Below are 18,211 nucleotides of genomic sequence, written 5' to 3'. Positions count from 1 at the left end.
AAAAAAAAAAAAAAAAATAGCAGAGTAGGCAAATCCTGGCTTCAGCTGAGAGATTCTGCCTGAATGAACAAGGTGGAAAGCAAAGAGAACAACCAGCAACATCACTTGGGCCTACTCACACAGACAGTTACTCACATATATGAACAAGAACTTACACACATACTCATGAGAAAAGTAACAGGAAAGTGCAGAACATAATTATAATAAATGGTTTGCAAGTAATACATATAGTCAGATCCTGTTTCATTATATAGGTTGAACATCTCTCATTTTAAAAATCCAGAATTTACAGTGTCCTCAAATCCAAAACTTATTGCAGGCAAGCTTTATACAATGAGTACAAAATTCCACCCTGACCTTGAAGGACAGAATATAGCCAAGATACAGGGGTGCTAAAAATGTTATATAAAATGTACTTCAAGCTATATCTACAATATGTATATGAAACCTAAATTTAGGATTTAGACTTGGGTCACATCTCATTATGTGTGTGTGAATACTGCAATTAAAAATATATAAAATCTGAAAGACATTTGATTCCAAGTATTTCAGATAAGCAATCCTCAACCCGCATTTCTACATAGGGGAAAAAAAAAACATGGAAAAACCAAACCAAACCTAACTAAAAACAAAGTGTTAACTGTGTTCTCTCTGAGAAAAGAGATGAGTGATCTCTGTGGCTTTTAAAAGTACCTTCAATTTTCAATAAGAAGCTTTTGCAATAAAAACGTAAGTAACATTATTTCACACTGTTCTGATGGTTTTGAACTGTCAGTGAATGTTCAGTTTGTGTGCAGCACTGAATCATTCAACTTTACAAGCCTTTACACTTTAAAAAAATTACGTATATTTGTTTTCCTGGCACGTGTGTCTGGGCACCATGTGTTTGTCTGGTGCCCATGGAGGCTGGAAAAGGGAGGAATGAAGTCACAGCTGATTCTGAGTTGCCATGTGAGTACTGGGGATGGAACTTTGGAATTCTGGTCCCCTGGAAGAGCGCCCAGTGCTCTTAACCGCAGAGCCATCTCTCCAGCCCCAGCCCTTACATTTTAGTCCACTAAGGCTGGCAAACATCAAAATCCATAAAATTACTCACAAAGGAGACTTTCCCCAAAACTTGGAGAGAAAAATGTTGATAAAAGTTCCAATATTTACAGTGATTGAATTTAACAATTTAACAACTGTTGTTCAAATGTTAGTTTAAAAAAAAAAAAAAGGGCTGGTGAGATGGCTCAGCAGGTAAGAGCACCCGACTGCTCTTCCAAAGGTCCTAAGTTCAAATCCCAGCAACCACATGGTGGCTCATAACCATCCGTAATGAGATTTGACTCCCTCTTCTGGGGTGTCTGAAGAAAGCTACAGTGTACTTACATATAATTAGTAAATAAATAAATCTTAAAAAAATAAAAAATAAAGCCAATAGCATTTCTTCCAAAGGCTGTTCCAGAGTATATATGGCCTGAGGACTTAGTTATTTTCATAAGCTACACAATGGGTTCCAGGCCAGCTTGGGCTACAGCACAAAACACTATGTCAAATATAAAATTACGAAAATGTTCAAATTCAGAAAAGAGCTATAGATCTGGTAGTGCAGGAAATAGAGATAGGAGGATCAACAGAAGTCCCAGACTAGCTTGGTCTTCATAGTGAGTTCCAGGCCACTTAGGATCATATAATCAGACACTTTTTTTTTTAATGAAACAAAACAAAACAAAAAAAAAACCAAACCAACCAAACAACAACAACAAAAACCTATGAGGTTACTGAGATGGTCCCGCGATTAAAGCACTTGATGTACAAGCCTGAGGAACCTCCAGTTCCATGCCTACCATAGGAAATCTGTAAGTGGTACAAAAAGCACAGAATTGGAGTTGGGGCTGTAAGTCAGTGGTGGAGTGTATTCCCTAAATATCTTTATCCCCTGCAGAGAAAAATAAACAGAAGATATAAAATGGATAATGAAATTTTTGTGGTCAGTGGTGACTGAACAAGTGGTTAGAAAATGTCACAACTGAACCCAGCCTGGGCTCGGTGGTCCATATTTGTAATTCCAATTGCTCGGAAGCTGTAGAAAAGAGTACAACTTCATGGCTAGCCTAGGCTAACTTAGCAAGCTCCTGTAAGATCAAAATAAAAATATGACAAGGGCTAGTCAGTAATAGTAGAGCACTTTTTGGACAGTCATGGCACTCTAGAACAAACTCTAGTTCTGTGAAAACAGATCACCCAACAGAGTAACTGATGTTTCCAATAGCTCATTTCACATCCAGCCAGGTGTTAAAGGCAAGGTGTCCTCACCTGTACACTTTTCACAATGGTTTATGTTGATGCACATATTCTCTTGAAAGATGAAAGGACCGACTATCTGGTAATCTATATTATCCTCTTTCATCTCATATTTTAGTTAGAAGACTTACCAATATTGTTAGGAAGGAAGCAAGAGATAGAAAGGTAGGTCAACAAAACCTCTATTATTTACAATGGAAAAACACCTCACCAAAAGAAAATGTCTTAAATACACATATGTATTTAACACTGACATTTTCCTTAAAAGTCTACTCATTTTGACATACTAAAATGTATTCTACTTTTCCAAAATTCCATACAAGCCTAGTAACATCATCCACAATAAACTCCCAGGAAAGGATAAGTGTTTCTAACATGGAGTGAATCAAACTCCTGGGCTCTAGTGATCTATTTTGGCACCCCAAGTAACACAGACCATATGTGTATGCTGCTGCAACTATCTGGACAGTAAATTTCTTAATAAGGGTATTTACTTGTGACAGACTTTTAATTTTTTACCCCAAATCTAGACTGCTGGCATGGTAACCTTTGTCATCAATGAGATTCAGCCTGAGAGGCAATTAGTACTGCTGCTGTGACTCCAGAGTTAATGGGAGTGCAGATACAGCCCGGTATCTGATAAATGTAAAGGCACAAAACTGTCATCCTCACCAGGTCCTTATCAAGGGCACTATTTAAACAGTCTGGCCATTTCCTTATCCAGCAACAATCAGGAAGCAAAATAAAGATAAACCAAATATCTAACCACTGACAAACTTTCCAGATGCAATAAAGTTTCCTTCATGATGACTATATCTTAACTATTCATATCTGATCTACAGACTGATGCATGACTTGGCAAATGATGTGAAGAAAAGTGATGCATGCAGCTCCAAAATAAAAGGACTCCCCAAATTAAACTGTGTCAAAATATATGATTTCTCCCTGAAAAGAATCTGCAGCAAGCCCATGATCTCCCGAACACCATCTTGCAGAAGGACAAGAAGGCAGAACATTACACAAGGTACAAAGATTTAAAAAGAGGGACAAGCCAGGTATGATGGCTCACACTGGGAAAGTAGGATCTCAATGAATCTAGGGCCAGCCTAGGTTGTATAGTAAAGTCCAGGCTAGCCTGGGGCTACAGAATAATAAACCTTTCTAAGAAAGAAAAAGAAAGAAAGAAAGAAAGAAAGAAAGAAAGAAAGAAGAGAAGAGAAGAGAAGAGAAGAGAAGAGAAGAGAAGAGAAGAGAAGAGAAGAGAAGAAAAAAATTTTTAGTGATATATGCCTGTAATCTCAACACCTGTAGATACCAGGCTGTATCTACAATCTCATTAACTAAGGGAGTCACAGGATGAATCTCACCTGTGACATAGGTTACCATGCCAGCGGGGTCTAGATTTGGGGAAGAGACAAAGATAGGAAGACCACAAAATAAGGACCACTCTTGGCTACATGAGACGCTATCTCAAACCCTGACCAAACACACATTAAAAATAATAATAGCAGAGCATGGAGGTGCACGCCTTTAATTCCAGCTTTTGGGAGGCAGAGGCAGGTGGATCTCTGTGAATTCTAGGCTAGCCTGGTCGACAGAGAGGTCCAAGATAGCCAGGGCTGTTACACAGAGAAACCTTGTCTCAAAAAATCATCATCATCAACAACAACAAATTTAAAACAAAATGGTCTAAGACAGAAACATCATCAATTGAACATCTATTACCAACTCCTCTTCCTTTACTTTTTGATGGAAAGGGAGGTTTGAAATGAAAGAGCCAATCCAGGTTTGGTGACCCTGGCTGCAATCCTAGCACTCAGAATACCAGGAAAGAATTGTCTCAAGTTAACAGCCTAGCCTAGGTTATACAGTGAGTTCCAGATAAGCCTGGACTACAAAATGAGACCCTGACTGAAGTAAACAAAAATAACTAAATAACTAAACAGATGGTAGGTAGGAGAAATAATGTTTGAGTTCAGAAACCTGAAAAGTCAGCGTAGACCTTAAAAGAGTCTTTAGGACTGAAAGCAGAGGACAAGTTGTACAAGAAAGACCATGCCTGGATGCTGAGAACAGAATGTGGGTCCTCTGAAAGCAGTACCTACTCTCAACCACAAAGCCATCACTCCAGCCCATCCACCTCCCAGCCAATCCCTTATCCTTAATCACCATATTTTGGCAGTGCTTACCCCTAACCTCACACCCAGGTGATGACAATCAATCACAGGAGATGGCAAAATACGGAAATTATCTCAATTTACTGGCTATGTAACTTTGTCTCCTGCTTCAAAAGTCAAATACCTTAAGCACACTTCAAATGTTGCCAATTTTGCATGCATGTTTGTTACTTCATGGGCTAAGGATGCTTCTCTTAGTTTAAGAAAGTGCTGTGACCACTGATAACATTAGAGCCTTGAGCTCTAATTCAAGTTTTATCTCTGGCTCCAAGAGAGCAATCTATAGATATTGTGAATTTCATACTTGGTCTTTCTCTCTGGGCCCCAGTTTCTTCAGTTTGCAATGAATATTTGGAATTTTTGTAAGAAACTCACTGTCACTTCATTGTAAAATGTGTTGCCCTGGTATTCTAAATTTAGCTATAACATTTTATTTCCAAAACTATAAACTTACTTTTTCACGTGACATTATATATGTAGATGCACAGGTTACACAGTAAAGAGAGACTGTTTTAAGGTTAGGAGAGGAAGATATGCAAAAATAGGGAAGGATATGACAAAACTCACATAGCAAACTTGGGTCAGAAACCAGAACTGGATTCCTTATTTCTATTATCCTTAGATGGACCCTTTTCCTCACCTCTTATCCATATTCTACCAGTGTGCCTGTGTGTGTGTGTGTGTGTGTGTGTGTGTGTGTGTGTTAGGAGGTTGGAAATATGGCACGATGGTTAAGAGCATAGAATGTCTTGCAGTTGACCCAAATTCTGTTCCCAGCATCCACATGCAGTCTGTTCCCAGCCACCTGTAACTCAATCTCTGATGTCTTTGGCCTCCATAGACACCTGCACTCTCATGCACATGCCCACTCTTGATTTGCACACAATTTAAAATAGATTATTTTTCAAAGTTGAGGCTATATTGAAAACCCCTGTCGCGTCACCAATGTTAGGTATAACGAGAGAATTCTCCAAAACACTGCCTCCCAATAAAATAATTTAGATGAACACCTTTAAGAAATTATTTATATAAATCAGCCCACCCTAAACTTGCTCTACTTCCCTCATCAGGGATGCAAGGTGGGTGGTACGCTATAGGAAGGACTCTTCCAGAGTTTACATTTGGGGATACCCAACAGAAGTAAGGCAACATGTTCCTAAAGGAAGGGGGAAAGGACTAGTTTATAGGGCAAGGATATATAGCTCAGTTGGTAGAAAGCTTATCTAGCACAGATGAGGCTCAGGTTTCAAGCCATAGTACTGAAAAAATTTGTAAATTTGAACTGATTAAAACACAGTAAGCTTAGTTGGACATCACAAATGTCTGTAATCCCAGCACTTGGGAGGCAGAGGCCTGAGGACCAGGAGTCCAAGGTCATCCTCCAGGCATAAGCAGTTTTGCTGATGGTCTAACCTATGAGAGATACTGGTCTCAGCAACAATGGGGGAAAAAAAAGACTAATTTTCCGGTACAATTTGGTTTAAGATGAGGTTAAAATTGAGAAAGAGGAGGTTCGAGCTTGAAAAGTGCTTTCGTAAGATCCACTGATCGATTTGGCTCTCTCAAATTTACTCTGTAGTGTACCGGAAACGAAAGGGGTTAAACTTTTGCAGATTAATCTAAAAATCAAGAGTTGGGGTTTAGGATTCTCTGCGTACAAATGGGGGCGGGGGTCACGAAGGGGTAAAGGGAGAAGATGTGAATGGGAAGAATTACTAGAGTGCAAAAAGGAAAAGGGGAGAAGAAAGAAGGTGCAGGGAGCTGGTCCTAAGAAAAATCAGGGGGCAGTGGGTGAAAACAGGGAGGAGCTGGGAAGAGCCTTGGTCAAAGGAAGATGGGGGAAGGGGCAGCCCGCAGCTCAGGCTTGCACGAGGGACCAGGAGGAACCGTGCAGGAGCGCAACCTGGCGTCCTCTTGCCCTGCCTGGCAGTGGGAAGTCCGCCCCTGTTCTGGGAAGAGCTCCTTTACCTGTTGGTGTGAAACCGGTGGAGTGGATCCGTGCGATGGCAGGAGGAGAGCTGGCAGCCGAAGTCGCTGATGTCCAGGCAGCCAGGTTCCTCGCTGGGGCAGGTGCCCGCCCCGCGAGGGGTTCCTAGGAAAGGGAAGGGCTCCTCTGGGGTTAAAAACTTCTCATAGGAAGTGGTGGCCGACGCCTCGTCGGACATGGTGGGAGATGGGCCGGCTTGGGCTCACTGGCTGCAGATGGGCTACTCTGGCACTCGTCCCTTCCCCCACGCTAACCTGGCCTCGGTGGCCGCCGCCCCCGGGTGTGCCCACTGCAGCCGCCGGAGGAGGGGAGGGCTCTGCACAAAGGTCGCTGAGAGGCCGCAGCAGCCCACCGGCCACACAGTCCGCTCCTCTGAAACCTAGGAAGCCGCCGCCACCGCCGCCAAGCCCGACGAGTCACTGCGGCGCCGCCGCCCGGCCCGGCCGCCCCGCCCACTGCGCTCGCTGCTAGCTGCCCGCTGCGGCTTCGATCCGCCCCGTGGCCGCTGCCAGCTCCTGGGCTACCCCGAGCCGCTGCCCTTGCCCCCTGCCGGAGTGGAGGAGGAACTGAATGTCGGTGTCGGAAGCCCAGGGCGACCCAACCGGCCCGGTGCTCTATGAGGTCCCCGATTCTGGGATGCTTGAAGGGCCCACATCTTAGCAAGCCCGCCCCCTCCTCCCTCTCCGCCCCCTCCGCCCCCTCCGCCCCCTCCGCCCCCTCCTCCTCCTCCTCCTCCTTCTCCGTGTGCTTACTTTACCACTTGCACTCCAGAATGAAACGATGGCCAAACAGCAACTGTAGTCCTTCGGACTAGGGACTTAGCCAAGGTCATACTGAGAGAATATATGAAAAACGAGCCCCAGGTGCCCTTGAACACGCGGGACCACCCTGTCTCGATTCTACTTGTACTGAGTTCCTGCAGTAGGTGTGCCCAGCCAAAGCAATGAGCTGTAAGAGGAATGGGCCATAGAGTGAGGAAGGAAAAAAAAATGCTGCCTCACTTGTAAGTGGCCTCGCTTCAAAAACTCTGATAAAGCAGCTAGGCTGCTCAGAGACGCTGGACTGTAATGTTCTTTTGTGTTGAGCTTTCTTTCCCCTCGTGTAGTTTGGAATGTCCTGCCATTCCCCTCTGCTAATCCTTAAATCCCCAGCTCAAGCATTATCTTCTTGGTGAAGCCTTCCCTATCTCCCAAAGGAGACTTATGTACTACTGCTGTTAGGTCCTGCAACCCTGCTTCGGTTGATATTATGGAGCTTTACTTGTTTGACTTAAATCAACTTACGAGGTATCACATGGTGCTCTTTGCTCCTAGCACTTCACTTCTGTGTTCTAGACAAGTGATTTTAAATCTTGGAGGCCTGTTTTGTTTTAATATTCAGCTTTTTAAAACGTCTCTGGAAAAATTCTGACTGATCTTGAGTGCAGGATCCCAAGTTCTTTATATAAAATATATAACACATGTAATCTACACACATTTTTTCAAAATACTTTAAATCATCTCTAGGGTGTGTAAATGCTATGAAGAGTTGTGGTAATTTGTTTGAAGAATAACAAAAATCTGCATGTTTAAAACACATGGGTATGAGGGGAATTGAACCTAGGCCCTTGGGCATGCCCGTAGGACTGTACAACCACATAGCTACACACTCAGCCCTTTCTCTCACGAGTATTTTCCCCACTCCCACCAACATGATTTCCTCTAAGGATGTGGATTCCAGAGATATAGATAGCCACCTCTCCATTCTGGATGCAGGTATTTAGATACCTACTGGATGTGGCTCTTTTATTTAGATTGTTAAAAAAAAAAAAAAAAAGTATTGCACTGAGAACGTGGCTTTCAAAATTATCATTCCTTAAGATGTAATTGGGTTGACCAATTAAAGCATTGTACAAATGATGTTTTGCATCATAGTCACCAGTGTACAACTCCACGTAAGTCTATCTGGGATTATTAGTGAGGCTGAATGAGCTATAGCTCATACAAAGGAAGGTGTGATGATTTCTATATACTTGGCCCAGAGAGTGGTACTATTTGGAGCTGTGGTCTTGTTAGAGCAGGTGTGGCCTTCTTGGAGTAGGTGTGTCACTGTGGGTATGGGCTTTAAGACCCTCATCCTAGCTGCCTGGAAGTCAGTCTTCTGCTAGCAGCCTTCAGATGAAGATGCTGAACTCCCAGCTCCACCTGCACCATGCCTGCCTGGATGCTGCTATGTTCCCACCTTGATGATAATGGANTGAACCTCTGAACCTGTAAGCCAGCCCCAAGTAAATGTTGTCCTTATAAGAGATGCCTTCGTCATGGTGTCTGTTCACAGCAGTAAAACCCTAACTAAGACAGAAGGCTTGCAGTATATCTGAAAATAAGTGGTGATAAAGTAGAATCCTCACATGATCCTGTAGGTAGCATTGTGAGGCTCAGGAGCATATGCAGGCAAATAACTAGTATGTTTACATTTCTCAGGGAAGTTTTATTTCAGCAAATATCATGGGCCATATTAATTTTTAAAAGAATCCTGTACTCGGCTTGTAAATTTACTTTCATATTGAATTTGTATGAGAAGCCAAGTGTGCAGGAAGGCAGTTTTTGTTCTCAGTCCCTCCTGTGGATTGTAGATTTTGCCTAAATTAAACAAGAAACTATCAATAACTCAGGATGGAAAGCTAGGCATGGTGACTCAAGCTGGCATTCACTGAACTCAGGAGGATGACACAGGAGAATTGCTAAAATTTGAAGTCAAGCCTGGGCTGTACTGTAAGGCCCTGTATATAAAATAAAATAACCTGGTGTACTCATTCCATATATTTACTCTTGTTCAAGGTGTCCCAATGATGTATAAGCTTCTTTCTTTGAGACAGGGTTTCTCTGTATAGCCCTGGCTGTCCTGGAACTCACTCTGTAGACCAGGCTGGCCTCTATAACTCAGAAATCCGCCTGCCTCTGCTTCCCGAGTGCTGGGATTAAAGGCGTGTGCCACCACTGCCTGGTGATGTAACAGCTTCTTACCTATGGTTATTTGGAACTCTATGTTTTGAGTATTATTTAAATTTGTATTCAGATTTCTTTATACTTCTTACTATATGACAATTTGTTCGGACAATGGATGGAAAATGGATGATCTAAAGCTGCAAAACAGACATATTTTTGTAAGGATTGTGATAGAATGCTGCTCAAAGCAAGGGACTCCATGCCCAGTCTGAAGTCTACAGAAGTAGCTATAAGGTAATTAATCAAACTGTCTGAGGTAAAATATAGTCTCCAGGGACTGAAACACTATTTCTGGTCCCCTTTCCCCTCAACCCCCCACCCCCTTTCAAAGCAGTCCATATTCTTCCTGAAAAAGTAATCTCATATCCCGAACTAACTATTCTGAACCAAGGGCCTTTTGGTTTCACAGACTTCTAGGGCAAGGAAGTCTTGAGTGCTATCTTAGATTTCTGAAGTTAATACAAACAACTGCCACAAACCTGCTAACTTAAGACAACAGCAATTTACTTTCCTGTAGTTCTGGACGCTGAAAGTCTGAGGGCTAGCAAGGTCATGCTCATTCCAGAGTTGCTAGAGAAGAAACGATCCCTTGTCTCTTAGTTTCTGGTAGCTGCACATAGCTTCCAGCACATGTGACTTCATCTTTATATTCCATCTTACTTTTCACAATATTTCCCCTTATGCATGTTTGTCAGATTTCCGTCAGCCTCACGTCTGTAACCACATTGTTACTAGGCTTCACAAGCATAGTCATATAATTCAGTCCAAGGCCCTCAAATCAAAATTCACAATGAATCTGTTATTTTGCCATTCTACAGTGATATTCACAAGTTCCACATATTAGCCGGGCAGTGGTGGTGCACGCCTTTAATCCCAGCACTTGGGAGGCAGAGGCAGGCAGATTTCTGAGTTCGAGATCAGCCTGGTCTACAGAGTGAGTTCCAGGACAGCCAGAGCTACACAGAGAAACCCTGTCTTGAACAAACCAAAACCAACCAAACAAACAAGTTCCACATATTAAGAAGTAAATGTATCTTTTGAGAGAGCTGTTATTCAACCTACTACAGAGAATGGTTTAAATCACTTTTATTCTCTGAGCTTGTTTAGTTATGAGTCCTCTTGTCATGTATAAAAGTAAGAGCGCTGCAGAGACAAGGAATGGATCCACAATTTTGGTTAAGTGGTTAGGGTTTCATGTGGTTTTTGTTGTTGTTGTTGTTGTTGTTGTTATTAATGTTGTTATTGTGGTTTGAACCCTGTGCCTTGCACATACTAGGCAAGTATTCTACCACTGAGATACATATCTAGCCCAGGTTTCAGTTACTAAATCAGAGTTCCTCCTTCATTTTTAATGTCTTGCATTATCTAAATTTTCCTATAAAATAAATAGTATCAAATGAATAATTTCACGGACAATTCCAATGATAAAATGATTTAACATGCTTTGATAAAATAACTATAAGGACAATAATTATTTAATTTCCAATGAAGACTTGAAAGCCAGAGGCAGGATGATTATGGTTCAAGGCCATTGTTGGCTACATACGGAATGTTAGGCCAGTCTGGTCTAAGTGACCCTTTGGCTCAAAAAGGTGTAACTTTATTATAATTTCAAAAAATGAAAAAGCAAAATAAAAAACTGAACCCTCCTCTTCTTTGTCTTTTCACTGGGGTTTGAACTTTGGGACCTGCGCATGTTATACTATCCTTCTACCACTGAGAGAAACTCCCAGCCCTCAATTTTATCATATATTTAAAAAAAACCTCTAAGACAGCCTTGTTAATTAAGTTGCAAAAACTGGCCTTAAATTTCTGTTTCTTCTGGGCCATAGTCTCTTATCTTCCTGCCTCAGCTTTGCAAATTGCTGAAATTATATACAGTTATAGATGTATAAACATTAGCATACAAAATATAATGCAAAGTACAGTTATATACTATGCCACAGGTACATAAAATATATAGGAAATAGCAATAACATCAACTAAAGAAATTTAGCTATTCTCCAGCAGGTCCAACAAAAATCTTTAATAAAATATTCTAACATTGCTGTGGATACCTAATTGAAAATCAGTGATCTAAAATATACTAGATTAAAATGAATAAAATATTGTGACCAAGTATTTTTATTAATAGTTAAAACTGAAATCATGATTAATAACATTCTGCTGTGGTTGCCTAGTGTCATTAGGCAAAGTACAACCAGCACTCAGATAAACTGTGATATCACTAGCTATTTTCCTCAGAGACAATTTCTGAACATTTTATAAAATTTTATATACATTTAATATGGAGAGTGCTGACCCTTTCCTGATAGCTCTTTAGATTGGTTAACACTCCCTATGCTATCGTCAACAGAAACATCACCTGAATACAATTGCTTCCAGTATCTCTATTTTGATAAAGTAAAATAATCTCTTATTTTCATCTATGAACCTCTGAAAATATCAAAATGGTTATTACATGTAAAACTCCATCTTAGAAGTTATTCCATTTCACATTTATAAATGACTCTTGGCAAGAGAAAAAGCATTGAATGAGTAAGATAATATGATGGTTTGTATATGCTTGGCCCAGAGAGTGGCACTATTAGGAAGTGTGGCCCTGTTGGAGTAGGTGTGTCACTGTGGGTGTGGGCTATAAGACCCTCACCCTAGCTGCCTGGAAGTCTTCCACTAGCAGCCTTCAGATGAAGATGTAGAACTCTTAGCTCCTCCTGCACCATGCCTGCCTGGATGCTGCCATGTTCCCACCTTGATGATAATGGACTGAACCTCTGAACCTGTAAGCCAGCTCCAATTAAATGTTGTCCTTGTAAGAGTTGCCTTGGTCTTGGTATCTGTTCACAGCAGTAAAACCTTAACTAAGACAGAAGTTGGTACCCGGGACTAGGGTATTGCTGTGATAGGCCTGACCATGCTTTTCTTTGGAAGAATGTGGATTTGGGGACTTTGGAATTGGAAAGCAGTGGAATGCTTTAAGTGGGGCTTAATGGATCATTCTAGTAGGAATATGGAAGACGTTGTTGCTGGGAGTGATTTGAATTGTGCACACCTGGCCCAGGAGGTTTCAGTGGAGAATTTCAACATGTGGCCTAGAGATTTTTTTTCTAGTATTTTAGAGAAGAATGTGGCTACTCTTTGCCCTTGTCTGAAGAGTCTGCCTGAGTCTAAGGTGAGAAATTAATTGCATTGATAAAGGAAGTCTCAGAGATGTCCAGCAGAGACTTTGTTCTCTGGTTAAGTCTCCTGAAGAGAATTTTGAACAAGTGAAGCAAGCTTAGAAAGGAAAAAAATTAAATATATGGTTTGAGTATTAAACGGGCACCAGGAAGTAAAGTGGATCGGAATCCTGTGTTTTAGGTGATAGCAGATTAAGGAAGTGCTAAATTTAGATCCAGGCATGGTGGTACAAACATTTAATCCCAGGAGGCAGGCATACAGGTCTCTAAATTCAAGGTTAATCTACAGAGCAAGATCCAGGACAGCCAAACTTAGGCAGTGAAGAAGTTGAAAAACAGAAAGCTGGTGATAATGTAATAGAACAAGGCGGGGGGGGGCGCATTTCCAACTCCTACAAGCAACAGAACTCAGCAGCTTCAGTCATGTGTCCCTGGCTTTATAGTCTAGTGGAGAAGGAGACTACTGGGACAATTGATGCTGGTTAGCTGGAGCTAAGAAATTAGTGGTGATTAAGAAGAGACCAGCATCACTGAGGTGAAATCTTCTGGAAAGTACTTTTTTGAGAGCAAAAAGAAGCTGTGTTAAAGAGACAGCCAAGACTGTACCTTGTGCTGTAGCTGTACTTGTTAATGTGTAAGAGTCACCCAGGTGGTACTGGTTTTGAAGGCATGAAGGGGTCATGAAGAGCAGCTGAGGCTTGGCACTGTGAGAGGTCATGGAAGGCCATTGGTGAAGGTGCAGCCTCAGTTGTAGTTGATTTGAGGCTTAGTACCATGAAGAGAGTCTATGAGAGGCTATTGGTGAAGCCTACTTGCAGCAGAAGACCACAGCATATTAGACATGCCGGTACCATGGGATGATCGCCAAGAATAGCACAACAATGAAGTGAATCAACCTGAGCTTAGAGTGCTACAGAGAGCAGAGCTGGAGGAAACCCTTTGGAGGAGCCCAGACATTGAAACAAAAAGCTGTAATATTGAGGTTGCCTTGGAGACCCCAAGATGATTGAAATGCCAGAGCTGTGGGCTATCTGCTGAGGAAAGCGGCTAACATGGAGTGGCCCAGGAGAAAGAAGTTTGTTGCACTCAACAAAGATGAAAAAGGAACTGGAGCTCTGAAGACTGCTTTGACATCAGCCATGGAGATGCAGAGTTTGGAGTTTGTCCAGCTGGCGTACTGTCTTGCTTTGGGGATTACATTTATGTGATTGAAAGAATCTCAGAAGAGACCTTGAACTTCTTTGGACTTCTAACACTGTTGAGACTGCTATAGACTACAGAGACTTTAGAAGTTGGAATAAACATATTTTTCATTACGCTATATTTAGATATGGGCTCCATAGGCTCATGTTTGAACAGGCCTATGGTGGTCAGGGGGTCAGGGGGTGGAATGTGATGGTCTGTATATGCTTGGCCCAGAGAGTGGCACTATTAGAAGGTGTGGACCTGTTGAAGTAGGTGTGTCACTGTGGGTGTGGGCTTTAAGACCCTCATCTTTGCTTCCTGGACATCAGTATTCTGCTAGAAGCCTTCAGATGAAGATGTAGAACTCTCAGCTCAGCCTGTGCCATGCTTGCCTGGATGCTGCCATGTTCCCACCTTGATGATAATGGACTGAATCTCTGAACCTGCAAGCCAGCCCCAATTAACTGTTGTCCTTATAAGAGTTGCCTTGGTCATGGTGTCTGTTCACAGCAGTAAAACCCTAAGACAGATTGTAAAGAAAAACAAGTGTTAGGTACTTATTGGAAAGTAACAGAAAAAATTATTTAAAACATAATAAAATATTTTATTAAGATCAAGAAACCTACCTCTTTCATAAATGAGAAAAAAACTATTAGAACTATTTTGAGAACAATTTCCAAAAACTCCAACATTTCAGGTAAGTACAATTTTTACATCTAATCAAATTTTCATCATATGAAAACTTTATTTCAGTTACCAAACCAACAGAAATCTCTTCATAATCTGATTTTGGGAGTGAAGATGCAAATGGACTGTAACAAAAAAGACTAGAGACTGAATTTAGCTATGGCAGTTGCTGCCATGGGTGATGCCTTATTTTGAATTTCCCCTGTAGCTGACCAAACAAATATGTCTTGCTATATAGCCCAGGATAGCCTGAATCTGATGATTCTCCCACAGCTTTGTGCTCATTGGTTACTGGATTAAAGACCTTATGTGGCCTGGGGTGTGTGTGTGTGTGTGTGTGTGTGTGTGTATGTATGTATGTATGTACACATACACATGTAAGTGTATGTATTTGTAGTGTTTTGGTTTTGCTTTTTTTTTGAGGTGGGTTCCTAAATAGTCTTAGCTAACAATGAACTTACTGCAAAGCCGAATCAACTAAAATATTGGCTGGAGACAGAGCTGGACAGTCTCTTGGCACTCTGATAAATAAGCCTAGTGAACTATCCTACATGGTCTATAAAGAATGGAGTGAGGTGAGGATCTTGAACCTTTATTCCTAGTAGCCTGAGGCAATATAGGCAGTATTGAGGTCTGCATGGTTGAAGGAAAGTTGGTAGGTGTTAGCAAATACTGTTATGTTGCTCCTACTGTACTTAACCAGCTTTCACGAGATAGATGGTTCTTTATTGGTGGCTATCCCTGTGTTCAAAAGAGAACAAAGGAATCTGACCTGAATGTATACTGATACAATTTTTGTGTGTCCATGTGTGGGGCAGCAATTTAGAATACTTTATGGCTTTTTTCTTTATGAAATTTGAGAAGTACAGTGTACACCGGAATTTTTCTTTAAGTGTGCTCCCACCACTCTGCTCCACTTTATTTCCTTAAGACAGGGTGGTCTCTCACTGAGCCTAGATGTTGAGGTGTTTGGGTTACCAGATTTTTACATGAGCTGGGGATTCGAACTCGGGTCCTCATGCTTTTTTTGCAGCAAGAGCTCTTATGGATTAACCCATCTCCCCAATCACACCTAAGCTTATTTGCACTCAAGTATAGGCTCCAATTATTCTTGATCAGTGGCAATTTTCAGAACATTGACTTCTTTCGTAGCTGGCTAAAATGACTTTTCAAACCTGCTGTTTAAAAAAATCAACAGGATTAGCCAGCAATGTAACTCAGTGGAAGAGCACTAGTCTACCATGCCAGAAGCCACAGAATCAATTTCTTTCAGTGAAAAATATACAAACAAAATCCCCAGTGTCTTAGGGTTTTACTGCTGTGAACAGACACCATGACCAAGACCACTCTTATAAGGACAACATTTAATTGGGGTAGCTTATAGGTTCAGAGGTTCAGTCCATTATCATCAAGGCAGGAGCATGGCATCCGTCCAGGCAGGCATGGTGCAGGAGGAGCAGAGAGTTCTACATCTTCATCTGAAGGCTGCTCATACAAGATTGGCTTCCAGGCAGCTAGGGTTAGGGTATTAAAGCCCATGCCCATGGTTGACATACCTACTCCAACAAGGTCACACCTTCTAATCGTGCCACTCCTTAGGCAGAACATATACAAACCATCACATTCCACTCCCTGGCCCCCATAGGCTTGTTCAAAACACTCTTCACACTTAACCAGAAAACAGTCTCTGCTGGGCTTTTTTGAGACTTTCTTTGTCAATGCAATTAACATAAATCTCTTTACCTTAGCTGCAGGTAGACATTTCAGACAAGGGCAAAACCAGCCACATTCTTCACCAAAATACCACAAAAACAGTCTCTTGGCAACATACTGAAATTCTTCTCCTGTGAAACATTATGGGCCAGTTCTGCACAGTTCAAATCACTCCCGGCAACAGTCTTCCATATCCCTACTAGGATGGCCTATTAAGCCCCATTTAAAGCATTCCACTGCTTTCCAAATCCAAAGTCCCCAAATCCACATTCTTCTAAACAAAAGCATGGCCAGGCCTATCACAGCAATACCCCAGTCTGTGAGCAGACTAATGCAACTCTTATAAGGACAACATTTAATTGGAGCTGGCTTACACGTTCAGAGGTTCAGTTCATTATTTTCAAGGCAGGAGCATGGCAGCATCCAGGCAGGCAAAGTGCAGGCAAAGTTGAGAGTTCTACATTTTCATCTGGAGGCTGCTAGGAGAATACTGGCTTCCAGGCAGCTAGAATGAGCGTCTTATAGGCCAGTGACACATGTACTCCAACAGGGCCACACCTTCTAATAGTGCCACTCCCTGGGCAGAGCATATATAAATTATCACACTCACCAAAATCTTTTTCAAAAGAAGGAGAGCAATGGACAACATATTAAACTACCGGCAAATAGTTATTGCTATTTATCAAAAAAAAAAAAAAGTTGTTTTGCACTGCGTTGTTCTCTGCTCCATAACTCCTCCAATAACCGTTATTATTCTTATATTATTCATAGGCAACTCTTAGGTGACATTGTAGTCTCACCAATTTCAAGAATTATAATTGCCAGGTTTAAGAGAGATGCTTCATCAGTTAAGAGCTCTTGTTGCTCTTGCAGAAGACCCTGGTTTGGTTCCCAGCACCCACACAGTGTCTCACAAACACCCAAGAAGCCCTTTTCTGGTCATTCTGGTCAGGAGGCACACAGGTGGTCCAAATGCAAGTAAAACATGCAAGTAAAACACACACAGAAAATACAAACTTTTTTGGTTTTTGATCATGGGGCTGGAGAGATATCTCAGTGTTTAGAAGTATTGGCTGCTCTTCCAGAGGCAAACACCCCTTTATTTCAATTTCAGGGGATTCAACACCCTCTGTGTTGGGGAACAGACACCCACCTGGTGTACAGACATAAATTCAAGCAAGAGACCTAAAATATAAAATGACTTTAAAGGTTAAAAATAAATTTAAAATATCCATTTTGATATACTGCTTAATTTTGTGCTACAAAATGTTGCTCTTCTCAGTAGCACAGTAGCAGATGATAATGTTAGTATGCTCATTCTACAAACGAGAAACCCAATACCTGATTAATATGTCCAAGTTGATAGTGGGTGAGTGGAGAATTCAATCCAGAAACTGCACTTCAAAAGTCCCTAGGGGCCATTGAAATGGCTCTGGGGGCGAGAGCCTGATGCCTTGGGTTCAGTCCCCAGATCCCACAAAGTAGTAGAAAAGAACTAACTCCAGAAGAGTGTCTTCTGATCGCCACCATGGGCGTGCCTTGGCATCCTCGCCCACAAACACAATAAAATAGTGGCCGCATTTAAGGTCTGCAGTGAAGTCACACAGGAACCACAAAGATGGGAAAGAGAGGGTAGAAAGTGTTTCAAGTTCAAAGTGAACACATCAGAAAGGGCACATGGGGGCTGGAGGTGGCCCAGCAGGTTTAAATGGGTCACGATAAATTATCACATGGAGAAAATTATTTTCAACTTCAAAATAATTGGTAACAGAGTTCACCTCGAACAAACGAGATAGGGGCAGCTAAAGAATTTTAGCTGGGCTGAAGGGGGCTGCAACCCTGTAGGTGGAACAACAATATGAACTAACCAGTACCCCCTGAGCTCGTGTCTTTAGCTGCATATGTAGCAGAAGATGACCTATTCGGCCATCACTGGAAAGAGAGGCCCCTTGGTCTTGCAAACTTTTTATGACCCAGCACAGGGGAAGGCCAGGGCCAAGTAGTGGGAGT

The 18,211-nt window shown here is 41.8% G+C and overlaps 1 protein-coding gene across 1 annotated transcript in view; it reads right to left on the bottom strand.

Annotated features, from left to right (window-relative positions):
- Positions 1-6,907, bottom strand: part of Fam199x (family with sequence similarity 199, X-linked) — a 28,429-nt gene extending 21,522 nt beyond the window's left edge. Inside the window, exon 1 of the mRNA XM_021187783.1 lies at positions 6,432-6,907. Within this exon, the coding sequence (XP_021043442.1) occupies positions 6,432-6,628 (197 nt within the window). The 5' untranslated portion in view covers positions 6,629-6,907. The remainder of the gene's footprint in view (positions 1-6,431) is intronic.
- Between the last annotated feature and the right edge of the window lie 11,304 nt (positions 6,908-18,211).

Source organism: Mus pahari, chromosome X (assembly GCF_900095145.1).
Source record: "Mus pahari chromosome X, PAHARI_EIJ_v1.1, whole genome shotgun sequence".
Classification (NCBI taxonomy): domain Eukaryota; kingdom Metazoa; phylum Chordata; class Mammalia; order Rodentia; family Muridae; genus Mus; species Mus pahari.
This window is presented reverse-complemented; position numbering and strand designations above follow the sequence as displayed.